The 16,427-nt window shown below is 40.6% G+C and overlaps 1 protein-coding gene across 3 annotated transcripts in view; it reads right to left on the bottom strand.

Annotated features, from left to right (window-relative positions):
• Positions 1-435: 435 nt before the first annotated feature.
• ACOT7 (acyl-CoA thioesterase 7) overlaps positions 436-16,427 on the bottom strand; it is a 147,275-nt gene continuing 131,283 nt past the window's right edge. For all 3 annotated transcript variants that reach the window (XM_033922497.1, XM_033922496.1, XM_033922498.1), the window contains one exon: positions 436-805. In XM_033922497.1, coding sequence (XP_033778388.1) covers positions 701-805 — 105 coding nt within the window. In that variant the 3' untranslated portion in view covers positions 436-700. The remainder of the gene's footprint in view (positions 806-16,427) is intronic.

Genomic DNA, 16,427 nt, shown 5'->3' with positions numbered 1-16,427 from the left:
TTTGGTGGGCAAATGTGTGTACCACATATAAATATGAGAGAATGAATGTGAAATGTTTGTGGTTTAGTAATTCATTTATTAAAGTGTGGAGCCCATTGACTGCATTTGTTACCTCGCAATAATGGTCATGTATCTCTCCTTTTCTTAGATTTCCTTACACATCCAGGGTGGGTGGGTGGGGGGAGGGAAATGTATTTTGAGGATTAAAATTACTTAATTATAATATTGTAATCAGATAATATGTCTTATTGTATTAATAATTGGGAGGGTGGGAGAAAATGATTGTTTTATGTATTACTTGTGTAATTAATAGTGCGTTTTATGCTATATTTTATGTTCAATTAATTGTATTGCACTGTCAAAGTTTGAAAATCAATAAAGATTAAAAAAAAAAACAACCAAAAACAATTTTAAGAAAAATGACACATTTTGTGATCTGCTTCATCCCAAATGTCTGTCCATATTTATTGTAACAGATAACTTCTTTAGATACATTTCAGTTCTGATAATTCTATGCTTTTTAAGATGCAATATTCTGTGTAGGATACTCTTGTCATCATAAATAAACTTTAAGACAAAACTTAACATAGCATTTACATCACATAACAGAACACTATTGCAGTGCAATCTATTTTTTTTGGTTAAGTTAATTATTTCTAAGAATATACTTTTATTTCTAGTGTAGGTGGTCAGGTCTGAGTCATTTCTGAGTAAAAGAATGCATTTCGGTCTGCCTCCTGGCTTTAGACTGGAGATAGCGCCCTTTGCCCTCCTCAAAACGCTTCTTCTCTTCTGCAGATTTTAGCTGTTGAGAGAAAAGAGAAATGAGAGGAATCGAGTACTGCAATCTTTAAAGCAATTTCTGTGTTCAGTCCATACACCTTTGTGTGCTGTCTAACATTTCTGCATGTCCCAAAATAAATTTTTATTACTTTTGTGTCAATAATACAAAGAGAACGATACCCAACAGTAGAACAGGCAATATAAAGCCATTCGTGTTGGTTCTTCATGAAGGCTTAAAACATATGAACAAAGTACAGAAAATTTAAACATCCCACCCTCCCCTGAGAGCTCTGGCATCAAGAATTCAAAAGAGCCCATCCCAAACCTGGCCCAAATAAGGGACCAAATTTCCTTATACCATCTCCATAATCTAAGGGCTCCTTTTACTATGGTGTGCTAGCACCAAGAGCTAATGCCAGCTTAATGGTGGCGTTAGCGTCTAGCGTGCGGGGCAATGCAGTGCGCACTAAAACCACTAGTGCATCTTAGTAAAAGGAGCCCTAAGTGAACCTCGTTTAGCATCCATATATATTCCACTTACTGCATATAGCACTGAAAGTTTTGACATTTATAGATGGTCCCTGCTCAGAAGAGCTTACATTCTAACTTGGACAGACAGACATGACATATAGGGTTGGGTATGCAGAACCCTATAGGAGTGTGTGGCGCAGTGGTTGGAGCTACAGCCTCGGCACCCTGGGGTTGTGGGTTCAAACCCCGTGCTGCTCCTTGTGACCCTGGGCAAGTCACTCAGTCCTCCATAGCCTCAGGTACGTTAGATAGATTGTGAGCCCACCGGGACAGCTAGGGAAACATACTTGAGTACCTGATTGTAAAACCGCTTAGATAATCTTGATAGGCGGTATATAAAAACCTAATAAAACTTGAAAACTTGAAACCCAAGTGAGATCTCATGCAAATCCTGAAAACCCAACTGGATTACGGCCCTGGTCTAGATAAAAGTGCTAAATTATACTTGCATAATTTAAGTGTCCTATTCACCTACTTTAGTGTTTACATATTGTCCGAATGAAATTTAGGGATACTTAAGGTACAATTGCATTCCACATTGCTCTTTCTTTGGCAATACAGCAGAGATGCAAAGTAGTGTCTGTTTTGTGCACAGCACAGAGAAAGGGGGGGATATGATAGAAACATTCAAATACATCACGGGTCGCATTAAAGTGGAGGAAGAAATCTTCTTTCTAAAGGGTCCCACGACGACAAGAGGGCATCCGCTGAAACTTAAGGGGGGAAGATTTCATGGTGACACCAGGATATACTTTTTCACCGAACGGGTTATTGATCGATAGAATGATCTTCCACGCCAGGTGGTCGAGGCTAGTAGCATGCTTGACTTCAAGAGTCAATGGGAAAAACAGGTGGGGGCACCACAGAGCTATGCCCAAAAGATGGATACCCCAGGGAGGAGGGTTCATATTGATTAAGTGGGCAGACTTGCGGGAAGGAGGGTTCTGGAATGGGCAGACTTGTTGGGCTGCCGGACCTTTTCTGCCCTCATACTCTATGTTTCTATGAAAGCCACTCGAAGGCCTGGGGTTTAAGTTGCCCTGTCTGGTATTCTCTGCGTGCTTAGCCCGACTCTTTAGCCCTTCCTTATAAGAAAGTTGCTCCATCTCCAGTATCATTTTCATTGCCTTTCTCTGTCCCTTTTCTAATTCCACTAACATCTTCAGGATTGTAGCATTTGGTAGATTATCCATCATAGCAACATAGTAGATGAAGGCAGATAAAGACCCGAATGGTCCATCCAGTCTGCCCAACCTTACCCTCTCTTTAAAATGACTGATTTAATTTGTTATCTGATTATTTGGATTTTTTCAACATTTTCTTTTATAATTTTAGGGATTACTGACCCAAATGTTTGCCTTATTGTGATCTGCTTTGAACCCTAGCTGGTTAAGCAGAATATAAATGCTGATATTAGATCAGATTAAATTTGTTTTAATTACATTTTAATTGCATTCTAATCTGTAAATTCTCATAGCTAAATTTAGGTGCGGATCTCCCTTATTCTGTAAAACTACACAAATTCCAGCAACATCCCTGATCTGCTCATACCTCTCACATGGCCACACCCCCTTTTCCAATACACACGTAAAATTTACGTGCAGATCCCAGTTGTCTTGTATGGTCATCAGGTAAAGGATTGACGAATTTGAATCTTGCACCTACTATATCATACTAGTGCATTGCTGACTGAAATACTAGAAACACACTTTTAGGATATACAGTAGTCTCTCAGTTAACTGGCACTCTCAACCAACCAGAAAAAAAAAATTGTTGGAAAAAAAAAAAAAAAAAAAAAAAAAGGTCTTCCTTGTTCATCAGGCAATGTCCAGGGTCGTGCTCCTGACCCAACACCCCTCCACCTCCAGCCCAGAGGCATCAGCAGCAGAGGAAAGGCCCTGCCGTGGCTGGCCAGAAGCTGCCTGTTTGCCTGTTTACCGGTGCTTCCTCTGCTCACTAGCTGCTGCTGCTGCTTCAGGTGAGTGGGAGGGAGGGGAGGTGGTTGTCAGGACCGGCTCTGCTGCTTCAGGAATGGAGGGAGGAAGGGAGTGGAGGGAGAAGGGGGGGGAAGAGAAAGTGGGGGAGAGAAAGTGACCCAGAAAGAATGGAAAGAACAGATGCTGGACCTACAAGTGGGAGTGAGGGGATGATAGAGTGAGGTGGGAAGGGAGACAAAACTATTTTTACAGTAACTCTCAAGCAATCAGAAACTACAATTATCCGTCATCCACCAATCCCCATGGGTGCCAGATAGCTGAGAGTCTACTATAGTAAATGTCTGTCTAGGATGGCAACTTTTGCGGCTTATGCTGGCCACATCCCCAAAAGTTACTGCACATGTTTTGCACTTCTTATGCAGTATTATTTTGCATGTGATGCATGGTTAAATGCAAAAATTTAGCACACTTTATTAAAAGAGCACCTAACAGAATACTTGTGAACTCAAAATGTAGAGAACCTTGATCAATTACTTTTATTATGCCAGTATCTTTCCATAGGCAGTGGAATGGGGTGGCTCTTAAGAGACCTCCCAGGAAAGAGACCTGGGAGTACTGGTCGACAAGTCAATGAAGCCGTATGCACAATGCACGGCGGCAGCAAAAAGGGCGAACAGAATGCTAGGAATGATTAAGAAGGGCATCACGAACAGATTGGAGAGAGTTATCATGCCGCTGTACCGGGCTATGGTACGCCCTCACCTGGAATACTGCATCCAGCACTGGTCGCCATACATGAAGAAGGACATGGTACTATTCGAAAGGGTCCAGAACAAAGTGACTAAAATTGTTAAGGGGTTGGGGGAATTGCCGTACAGTGAGAGATTAGAGAAGCTGGGCTTGTTCTCCTTGAAAAGAGGAGACTGAGAGGAAACATGATCGAAACATTCAAGATAATGAAGGGAATAGACTTAGTGGATAAAGACAGGTTGTTCACCCTCTCCAAGGTAGAGAGAACGAGAGGGCACTCTCTGAAGTTAAAATGGGATAGATTCCGTACGAACGTAAGGAAGTTCTTCTTCACCCAGAGAGTGGTGGAGAACTGGAATGCTCTCCCGGAGTCTGTTATAAGGGAAAACACGCTCCAGGGATTCAAGACAAGGTTGGACAAATTCTTGCTGAACCAGAACAAACGCAGGTAGGGCTGGTCTCGGTTAGGGCACAGTTCTTAGACCTGGGGGCCGCCGCATGAGCGAACTGCCGGGCGCGATGGACCACTGGTCTGACCCAGCAGCAGCAATTCTTATGTTAATCAATATTTTACCCAACACATCATAAGCCTGGTAGTGGGGCTGGAGATTGATTAGAGTGGCCCTTCAAACCATATAAATGTTCTGCTGCCCCTGCTTTCTGTAGAACTCCAGGGAACACCGACTACATTTTAGTGCTAAGTGGCTGGGTTTTCTTTATACACATGAACAGTAGACTTCAGAAAGCAATAAAAAGAGCCTGCTGTCAGAAGGTTCTCTTTTATTTGGTTTTGAATAGCTTATATTAGAGAACTTCAGTTTCCACTACTGTTTATGATCACAATAGAGATATTGCAGGCATTACATTTTCATTAAAAAATCACCAGTAGCGTTTAAAAAATGTATCATTTATCAAATTAAATAAATATAATACGGGAAATACAAGTTCAAGTCCATATCGATGGAAAGAGAACATATTAACAAGGAAAATAAACTCTAGCAATTAAAGAAAAAATAATACATTCATTCCTACTTCCCCCAGTAGCTTTTCATTCTTCACAAGGCATAACCAGAGCAGGACGTACCACCCACTTGAAAAATAACTAGATTTGATTAAATGACTAATACTTTAAATGCACTGCTATTAAATTCTAATTATACTTGAACATTATATGAAGCCTGTTAAATGAATATATGACAGGAAGAAAAAAAAGGCAAAGGAAACTATATAATAATTCTAACTGGCACGCTAGTTGAATAATTTATATAGTTAAGCACTAAAAATAAAAAAACCCCCATTTAAACCTGGTAATAGATTGCTGTCTAAAGGAATGCATAATGAGAGAAACTTTTCACACGAGGCAGATTAACTACACTTTTTAGATTTCTACATAAATAAGAGCTTTATTTAGCAGTAATGTCTAACAGCTGCCATAGAACTGGGCAATCTAGTATAACTGCTTAATTCAAGAAGAAATCTACATGAATAATTCATGAAAGCATAAGAATGATGGAACCTCACAAAATATTTTCTGGTTTGTAACAGAAGGTGCCATAGACTATATTTTGGCATTTCATAATTAGCTCAAGGGGAGGTGAGTGCTGGCTGCTAGTGAGGAAACCGTTATTGAGATCCGAATATAGCCTGTCTAGCCACAGTTTGGAATATGTCTTAACTACACAGCGAGTATAAATCCAAATGCAATACAAAAAGTAATCTAAAGGGAAAAAAAGACATTAGGCATCATATCATAGTACAATTTTATATCTAATTGCAACCAAGTCCACATCATAAAAGGCTTATTCCTGTCATAAGCCATTTAAGAAAACAATTTATGATTCGTGGAGGGGCCTTTTTGGCCTAAGGCTTTAAGAGCCCAAAGTAGGCAGCAGGGAAATGTCCATTCTCGAAAAAAACATCCAAACTGTGGGGGGAGGGGGGGGTTTCGAGAATGGCCTACCTGTACGTTCAGCTTTTAATCGCCCAGACCGCCACTATGTTTACCTTTAAGCCCTATTCTTGGGGGAAAAAAAATCTGCCCAAGTCCCAAAACAAGACCTTTTTTAGGCGTGGGAGGGACCAGTCCTTCACCTAAAAGCATGATTCTCTAACCGGCGTCTGTCATAAGTGCCCAATCTCTCCTGCTCGCACCCTGCCACGACCCCCCCCCTCCCCCCAAATGATCACGGCAGGAGGGATGGCCAGTCCCTCCTACCAGACACCCCCGAACCCCCTCAAATGATCGCAGGGGTGGCCTAGGTGATCTGGCCAATCGAAATCTTAGGCTCATAATAAAAAAATAAGGACATCCAAAAATTGTTATAAGTCTGCAAGAAACCATCTTCCTGGACATTTTATGAGGTGTTCCTGCTGCTGTGCATCTAAAGATCTAGGAGGTATGTTGGGAGGTGTGTTATGGGTGGGTTTTGGGCATGCTTAGACTTGGACATCCTGCACCTATAATCGAACGTTTCCCAAGATGTCCTGGATGGAACTTGGTCTGAGCTTGACTTGCTTTAAAAGAGTCTAAGTGCCACAAAGGTATCCAAACTGACCAGATGAACACTGGAGGGATTAAGTAATAACCCCCAGACTCCCCCAGTGGTCACTAACCCCCTTCCCGCCCATCCCCAAAATATGAATGAAACAGTACATACCTGTCTCTAGAACAGTAGCATCTGGTATTGGAAATATGAGTAGAGCATCTTAAGTAGCTGGTAGATGGGCTAATGAACCACAGAGAGGAAGCTCCTCTAACCAGGACATTTATGGTGGAAAATGCAAGTCCACCAAAATCCTACAATACTGCCATATAGGTGCCACCTGCAGCCATAAGGGCTATTGGAGTGGAAGACAGGTAGGTGGTAGTAGGTTTTGGGAGAGTTTTGGAGGGCTCATCATAAATTATAAGGGGGTTATGGTGAGATGTACTTCTGGAACCCTTTACGTGAATTTCACAGCAGTGGCCTTTAAGGTGCCCCACTGCTCTGCTGGCATGTCTTTATGGCCAGTCCTTTACAATGTTGGCTCTTTCTATGTCCAAATGGTCTGGATTTGAACGTTTTCAACTTCGACATTTCTGTGGTTAAAAATGGGGAATAAAGTTAGGCGTTCTAAGGTTGGACATCCTGGAAGCCAAGATGTTTAAATAGACTATTTAAAAAAAAAAAAATTTGGGACATCCAGTGGTTTCGAAAATGGATGTTTCTCCACCTCCGAGTTTGGACGTCTTGCGGGAAACATTCAAGTTGGACTTAGGTGTCCTTTTTGAAAAGGCCCTCCTTATCTATACATAAATATTCATGAAACTGTGTTAGCATTTTTTATTGCCTTCCGCGGTAGTAAAAGCTCCAACGCTCATAGAATTCTCATGAGCATCGGAACTTTTACTGCCGCAGCTGATGATAAGGGGGGTAACTTTTCTTTAGGAAGGAGTTAAAACAGTCTTATTCTTGAAATGTGTGTCTTAGAATTTATAGCACAGTTACTTAGGTGTTATCCAGGGACAGAAGCAGATATTCTCACATGTGCATGACGTCATCCACGGAGCCGTACTGGGGCTCTGTGGATATCTCCCACATGTGAGAATATGCTGCCTGCTTGTCCTGGGATAAAGGGTTTTTTGCATGAAGATTTTATGAATTTGTAATAGATAATTTTGCTTTAACTCCAAGGTAATTGACCTCGTTTTTGATTATGGCCCATATTGAACTCATTATGGGTATATACAGAATGATGTTTTTATTATTAATATAAAAGGCCTTTAATGCATGAAAATCATTTATAAAACTACTCTCATAATTGTATTATATATAGCATTATTGTCTAGTGACTTTTTTTTCATTATAATAATAATAACTTTATTTTTTGTATACCGCAATACCACAAGCAGTTCAGAGCGGTTTACAGAGGAAGAGACTGTACACAGACAGCAATGTTCCAGAGAAAATTTCAAATTACATTGGTAAGTCGGGAGTAGAGGTATATCCGGAAGTGTTTCAGAGATGTTACAAGGTAGGAAGGAGTTAGAGGAATTTGTCAAAGAGACAGGTTTTTATTGATTTCCTGAAGGATTGGTAGGAGGGTGAGTTGGAAATGAGGGTGGTTAGACATTTATTCCATTTGCCCGCTTGAAATGACAGTAATCTATCAAGGAGGGGAGGGGAAGGCGAACAGATAGGCATTATGTGTGCAAGTGGTGCCTGAAAATTCAAAATGATGCGAAGGTAGATAGGAGATAAACCAGTTATGGTTTTGAAGCAGAGGCAGGCGAACTTGAAGATGACCCTTGCCTCCATCGGCAGCCAGTGTAGTTGTCTGTAATACTGGCTTAAATGATCGGATTTTTTGAGGCCATAGATGATATTAATTACACAATCAACAATGTGTATTTTAGAAGGCTTCTTTTTTCAGAGAAATTGTTCTACTGATTTTACCTAGAGGACTATTCTCCCATTTTATTAAAGGCTGTGTCCCTGATCTGATATTGGCTCTTTCATTAATGGTTCTTCTTTAAACGTCCAGTGAGTTAAACAGCAGACTGGGCTCGAGTGAACTAGCATCACAGACAGCATATTCACTGGAGTCAGGGGACTCCCTAGAGCTTCCAGAGTAAATCACTCCATGCTCTTTCTTGGAGGGATGTGTCAATTGTGGCACTTACTCACAAATGCCCTAAGGCAGTGTGTTTCAATTAGGCTGATGTTCCTCATGAATAAAGGAAAGGAAGCAACACTGCTTGTTCTCTGTGAGAATGAATCATTTGATGAATTATATTTTAGAAACCAATTGGCTTTTATAAATGAAAACCATAGCCCGGACCTTCCCTCTCCCTGATATACTTGGAACAGTTACAGTGATTAGATTGGTTCTAGTGCTGATTGATAACAGAGAAATAGTTATCACAAAGAAGTGATTAAATAGTCATTGATATGAAACGTGTTACCTGTAATTTTTAATTATATGCAACAGGTGGGTACTTGCCTAGATTGGGAATTGAAACCAAGGCTCAGTATATGAAATGTATATGGAATCAAAGCCAACACTGCTCTGTCTGGAAATTAGCCTTTCTTATTATATCTTCACAAATGCATAACTCCTTATATATATTTGTTCATAAATTATGGTGCTTATTTTAAAAGCACTATTCAAGTGAAGAAGTAATGTGCACAACAGAAGAATGGGACTTGGGTATGAGTGTATGTGATGATCTTAAGGTGGCTAAACAGGTTGAAAAGGTGAAGCGAAAGCTAGAAGGATGCTAGGGTGCATAGAGAGAGGTATGACCAGTAGGAAAAAGGAGGTATTGATGATAAGACTCTGGTGAGACCCCATTTAGAATATTGTGTACAATTCTGGAGGCCGCACCTTCAAAAATATATTAAAAGGATGGAGTTGGTCCAGAGGAAGGCTACTAAAAATGGGGCGTGGTCTTCATCATAAGGTATATAGGGACAGACTTAAAGATCTCAATCTGTATACTTTGGAGAAAAGGCAGGAAAGGGGAGATATGATAGAGACGTTTAAATACCTATATGGCATAAATGTGCATAAGTCAAGTCTCTTTCATTTGAAAGGAAACTCTGGAATGAAAGGGCATAAGATGAAGTTAAGAGATAATCTAAGGAAATCTAAAGAGTAATCTAAGGAAATATTTTTTAATAGAAATGGTGGTAGATGCGTGGAACAGTTTCCTGGTAGAGGTGATGGAGACAGAGACTGTGTCTGAATTCAAGAAAGCCTAGGATAGGCACGTGGGATCTCTTAGAGAGAGAAAGAGATAATGGTTACTGTGGATGGGCAGACTGAATGGGCCATTTGGCCTTTATCTGCCATCATGTTTCTATGTTTCTAAGTTCTAGACAAGCATAAACTGGAATTTAGGGATGTAGTTATCCATGTGGGCTACTGTAATTTTACCAGAAACTCTTGCTTTTTATGCAAAGCAATCTAGTTACTAATAACTGGGGTTAACAATAAAATAACACATCTTAATGGTAGCCCACAATAATGTTTATGCCCACCATCCCCAAAACTGGCAAAGGACATCGGACTTTGTGATAGTTTAGGATAAATAAATTTTATGCTTCTAAAATGGCTGACAAACATTTCTGTTCTGCCACCTACATGTTGTTGGCAATTCAGACCATAAACGTTTAAAGGCCTGTTTTGTCTCGACTGGTATATTAGATGTATTTTACAACAGGCTCTGTCAGTCAGTCCTGTTCTAAAATACTAATAGATGTCCTGACCTGGATATTTCCATTATAATTTGGCTCAAAGGATAGTATCTACTTATCTGGCACTCTTGTATATTCAGAGTTTAAGTCCAAAAGTTGTAGATCAATCTACCATGAATCAAAAATTCTCAAAGCATAAGTAACAGAGAATGACACAGTGACAAAATTCATCACCGTTCCCGTCCCCGTGGATAACCGCGGGAAATAATCCCATGTCATTTTCTAGTGTCTATTTCAACCTCGGTCCTTCTACACCAGCATTCTTCAAAGCAAAGCTTGCGGGTCAGTGGTTGTGCCCAATTATACTCTGATTCTTCCCTCTCTCCTTAAAGAATGACATGAAGATCGTTTCCCGCGGTGATGAATTTTGCCACCGTGTCATTCTCTAATAAGCAACTTTACCTTAGTTAGCTGTCTCTATCATTTTCAACTAAAAGATGCAAGAGATTTGAACTAAGAAACCTGAACTAACATAACATAAGTTTTTATTTGTATACCGCAAAATGCCTTACGGTTTGATGTGGTTAAAGAAATTAAAATATAGCAAGAAGAACAGGTTAACAAAAGAAATTAATAGAACAATTTGTGTAATAGACACATAAAATTACCCTGTCTAACAATTGGGATTACAGTTAAGCTAAAGTGCCTAAGGATAAATGGTATTAAACATTTATTACAGGAGAGAAGGTAAGTAAAATGAAAATAAAAATGAAATAGTTAAGGGAAAGATATAATGAAAAAAGAAAAATGCAAGATTCAGCATAAAATAAAAATGTAATTTCAGTCAGCAAGTTCAGGCTATGTGGAGCGATAAACACCCTTCGACTAGCAGGACAGTCAAGATCAAACGCCAAAGATGAGGAAGCAGGCTGGCCACAGAAGATCCACAAATACCAAATCTCGCAGTCTTCAGCAAACCAACGGATAGGAGAAAGGCGCACAGCAGGCCTAGAACTCCCAATGGTATCAGAGGAATCCGCGCCGAAACAACCGCCGTCTCAGGCTGCTCTTCTTCGTTGGTCTCCGCCTCAACCGTGAGCAAAGGGAGAGGTCAGCGTGCGCCCTCACTAATATGCCTCCATAAGCCGTCTCCTCCGTTGACGCACACCTTCTGAGATCTTTACAATGCGCCATTCTCACCCTGGCAAGCTGAAAATAGATCTTCCCGTCGCTGACCTCCATCACTCCGGTACACCTCCAGGAGACTGATGAAGAGGAACACTCAACGAAAAAGAACTCTGACCTTGCTGTAAAAGGGTAGGTAGAATGTCCAATGCCGTTGAAACCGTTAGGCCACAAAACCAGCTGTCATACAAAGCATAGTAAGAAGAAATTAAGTTAATTTTTAGGCCAAAAAGTTCTAATCTGATCAAGAACAAAAGGAAAAATTAAAGTATAAAAAACCTAACTAAAGATGTACAAGAAAATTTAAAAATAAATAAAAAATAAAAATAAGGGAGACAGCACAGCCGATGACCTAACTGACTGCCATCTTGGGAAAAAAAAAAAAAAAAAGACTAGGAACTGAACCAAGAGTCTGAATCGTTTTTTGTCGAAATATTTTCGGAGTTGTCTTAGGTTGCGCATAACAGCGAAGGCTTTCTGAACTGTTTTGCTGATTTGTAGCTGCAGGGAGCAGCCTTTGTCTTAACATTATTCCCCGCAGTTTTAGGTTGGGTTGTATGGGGTATGTGATGGAGTTTATTTCTAGGTTTGTTATGATTTTGTTTTTTCAAGAAGAATTTAGTTTTGGTTCAGCTTTAGGTTATAGTATATCATCCATTGTGACACTGTTTCTAGTGTTATTTGTAGCATGTTTGTTGTGTTAGGAGTAGGTTGGTCAAAAGGAAGGAGGATGGTGTTATTTGTGTAGCTGTATGAAGTTATGCCTAGTTTGTCCAAGCAAATACCGAGTGTGGCTATGTAGAGATTGAAGAGTGTTGGAGATAGAGGAGAGCATTGGGGGACTCCACAGGGTTGGTCCAGGATTCTGATTTTTCATTGTTTGTTTTGCTGGAGTGAAGGAATCCTTTGAACTAAGTGTAAACTCTACCTATGATTCCTATTGCTTCCAGTGTTTGTAGGAGGATGTCATGATCTACTAGGTCAAATGCTGCGGTGAGATCAAGTTGTATGACTAGCATTTTTTGTCTTTCCTTAGTTGTTGTCTGGCTGTGTCTAGGAGAGAGCCTAGTAGTGTTTCTGTGGTGTAGTTGGCTCTGAAGCCTAATTGTGAGGGGTAGAGTATGTTATGGCTTTCTAGGCAGTTGGTAAGAAGTTTTGTTACCAGGCCTTCCATTAGCTTGACATATAGCGGTATTGAGGCTATAGGTCTGTAGTTGGATGGCTGATCTATTGCTCCCTTTGGGTCTTTCAAGATAGGGGTGATGATGATTTCATTTAGATCTTGTGGGAATTAGCCCTCTGTAAGCATGCAGCTAATCCACTGCATGAAGTGGGTGTGGAATTTTGTGCTGGCAGATTTTAACATGTATGGGGGGCAGTGGTTGAGGTTGCATACTGCATAGCTATATTTTTTGTAGAGTCTGTTCAAGTTGGTCCATTGTATGACTGGGAAGTCTGACCAGGTTCTGTCTGCTGCACTGTTGGGTGCAGTGTGATCTCGTCAAGGTGGTTTGGGGTCCCGGTGAAGGTATTCCTGGCTGTTGAGATTTTGTTTCTAAAGAATTCAGCCAGTTGGGTGGCTGTTGGGGGAGGGGAGATTTTGCTGGCCAGGTAGGGTTTGGTGTCTGTGAGTTCCTTTAGTAATTTGAAGTTTCTTAGTGTCTTAGAATTTTGTGCCTATCTGATTGGTGTAGTTACTGTCTTTCTTTTTTCTTGTATTGTTTGTTTAGTGTTCTCCAGGCTGTTTTTGTGTGTTTTTTAAACTCTGTAAACCATGTCGAGCTCCACTTCAGTGGAGAAGATGCGGTATATAAACCTAAGGCTTAGTTTAGTTTAGTTTAGTTTCTTGGTTATTTTTTCTCCATTCTCTTTTAAGACGTCTGCATTGCCGTTTGAGTTGCTTTATAAAAGTATCCTCTATGTCAGCACTATTTTTGTCTTATTTTCAAGGACTGCAAGATGTCCATAATGAATATGCATAAAACAGATTTGCATACAACAGAGCAAGTCTGAGGGGCCTCTGGTCAGTGCAGGGGACTTTAAACACTCCAGAAACAGAAAAATGTCTACAGTACTGTGACAATATGAAGTTTCAGTCAAAGGCCAGCAGGGGGGAAGCTTCAGCAGCAGATAAAGGGAACTAATTTATATAATATACTGCAAAGGCCCTTGGGAGCTGTCCATTCCCCTGAGTGAAGTAGGGTGCTGAAAAGGAGAGCTCCAGCACAGAGAGCTAAAAAGAAGAAGAGCTCCTTCGGAAGCAAGGTGACCCTCAAAGGGAGAAATGCTGGAGAAAAGGGTTAGAGAAGACCCAGAGAAGAATAAGGTTCAGGGAGGACCTGGTGGAGATAAGTGCTTTCCTTTCATAGCACCTTAAGCACTTTATATTTATATTGTCATAGAGCCTGTGAAAAATGAAAAGTTAAAATTAAAGAATTTGGGGCATATGTCACTTTACCAAGACCAATGATGAACACATCACCCAAGCAAGGGCATGAAAAACTATTCAAGTAGTGCCTTGGGTGTTTGAGGTCTGGTAATTCAATATCACTTGATATTAGTTTGTTCTCTATTTATATGATGAAGAAGAATGGAAGACCAGAAATGCCTGAAGATGGAGAAGTGATGGGTAATGACCACTCGGTTTGATCACAAGTACCTAAATATAAGAGCCACCTGTTAGCCTGAAGGTAATTGAAGTGGTGTGAATTCAGGTACAATAGGTATTTTTCTGTTCCCGAAAGGCTCACAATTACAAAATAAAAGAGTTAAAGTGGGATTTGAATCTAGGTCCCTTGGTTTAAAGTCCACTGCAATAACGTGTACGCTACTCCTCTGCTCTGCAGGAACATCTGTGTGACCATTCTTCTAAGAATGTTGCCTGATGGACATCCTTGTCCCTGCTTTTTTGCCATTTATAGGTTGGATGTTCCAGTTTATAAAATGGCTGTTCATTCTGGATGTCCTCAACACATGGATATCCATCTCATGTATTTCCTGTTGGAAAATATATGTGAGATGGATAACTGTTTTGGATGTTATGAGCTGGACCTCTCTAGTCTGGTTGAGAATGGATATCTGGTTGGAATTTATGAGCTAGACCAGGGGTCTCAAAGTCCCTCCTTGAGGGCCAAATCCAGTCGGGTTTTCAGGATTTCCCCAATGAATATGCATGAGATCTATGTGCATGCACTGCTTTCAATGCATATTCATTGGGGAAATCCTGAAATCCCGACTGGATTGCGGCCCTCAAGGAGGGACTTTGAGATCCCTGAGCTAGACCTCTCTATTCGGATCCTTTTAAAATACCCCTCTACAAGTTAGCACAGACTAACGCCCATTAATGAATGTTATCTGCCACTGCACCCATAGGAATATCATGGATGCTGATATCTCTATATTTTAATGTGATTTTATGCAGTTTTATAAAACTCCTTTGTATAACATGTTATCCAAAATAAGTGATATATATTTACCCCTTTTCTTATTCATATTTATTTTGAGGTCCTCCCTTGGTTTATGAAATCAAATACCCCTCTTTCAATGTCATCTCTTTAAGACAGTCTGTCACATTTTTAATTTAGCTCTCAAAATTTATGAATTACTCATTCCACTACTACTGACGTAGTGGCTCTACCAAATCGCCCACTGCTTGAGGCATTAAACAGAAGCAGCTACTTCTCTGCCAGGGACCCACTAATGAAACAGTATCTAAATACTGCTGCAGATACTCAGAAGATAGAACAATTTCTGAATGCTGGTTTTGTCTTTTTCTTTTGGTCTACACCTGCCTTAAATTAACTTTATTACTTAAGCTCCATTCTTGGTTTGTCTGGCTACCATTTTCTCCAAAATTCTGAAGTAAAAACTGTTGAAAGCAAAGTTGTATAGCAATTGTGAACTTTTTGCTCAATTTTTTAAATTCAGTTCTTAGAAGAAAATGCCCCACAATGCAGGATGTCGCACTGCCACCTAAAATTGAATATGGCTAAAACATAAGAACATAAGAAATGCCATCACTGAATCAGACCTTTGGTCCATCCAGTCCGGTGACCCGCACATGCGGAGGCCAATCTAGGTGTTCCTTGATGGAGACCTAGGTGTTCCCTTATGATGACCATATTTAGCCGTATCCCTCAATGTGATTTGCAAGGAGGTGTGCATCCAACTTGCACTTGAAACACATCAGCTCATCTTCTCATCTAAATCCACCTCCCCGCTTCCCCTGTTCTCTGTCTCTGTGGACAACACTCATCTTCCCTGTCTTGTCTGCTTGCAATCGCAGAGTTATCTTTGACTCCTCTCTCCCCTTCTCTACCCAAATACAATATTTCACCAAAACACGCTGCTTCTTCCTCTATAATATTACCAAAATCCAACTTGCTGCGTCAAAGAATTTCCTGATGATCACATCCACACGAGCTTTTGTATATCATTTAGTACTATACCACCTTCACTGGGTGGAGAGATGCATTTAGTCACCTGCGCCACCAAGGAATCCACCCTGGACTGACCCAAAAGCTGCTGACACTCCTGTGCCAGGGGATATAAGAGTGACATAGCTCTAGCAATTTTAAGAGTTTCAAGTTTATTTAATTTAATCACAATATCGTATTTCAAAGCGATTTACAAGTATAAAAACGGGGTATTAGTAAAAGTGACAGTCAAACTACTCCGAGACCAGAACACTCATATCAGGGTGTCAGGGAAAGGTAGCAGACTGTGAGTGTACACCATAAGGCCATGAGAAAGAAGTGAATGGAACCGGCTGAGTGACTAAGTTCAACTACTGCAAAGAATCAAAAATAAGGTCCAGCAAAGCCGCAAACTTAAGTGCATGACAGTGGGAGGAATCCATAGATCCAGCACACAGCCCCTGAGCTCTAGCTCCGGGAAACGCTGTACCTGCAAACAAGGGATCAGCAAGTAAAACATCCGCATCAGGGTCTCCCAGATGAGGGTCATGTAGTGCGAAAGCAGCAGCAGGCTGAGGCAAAGATGCACCCAAAGGCACAACTAAAAGATGCTGCAGAGGCAGATTGGGACTGCTCAGGGGGATAAC

This window comes from Geotrypetes seraphini, chromosome 15 (assembly GCF_902459505.1).
Source record: "Geotrypetes seraphini chromosome 15, aGeoSer1.1, whole genome shotgun sequence".
In the NCBI taxonomy this organism is placed as follows: domain Eukaryota; kingdom Metazoa; phylum Chordata; class Amphibia; order Gymnophiona; family Dermophiidae; genus Geotrypetes; species Geotrypetes seraphini.
This window is presented reverse-complemented; position numbering and strand designations above follow the sequence as displayed.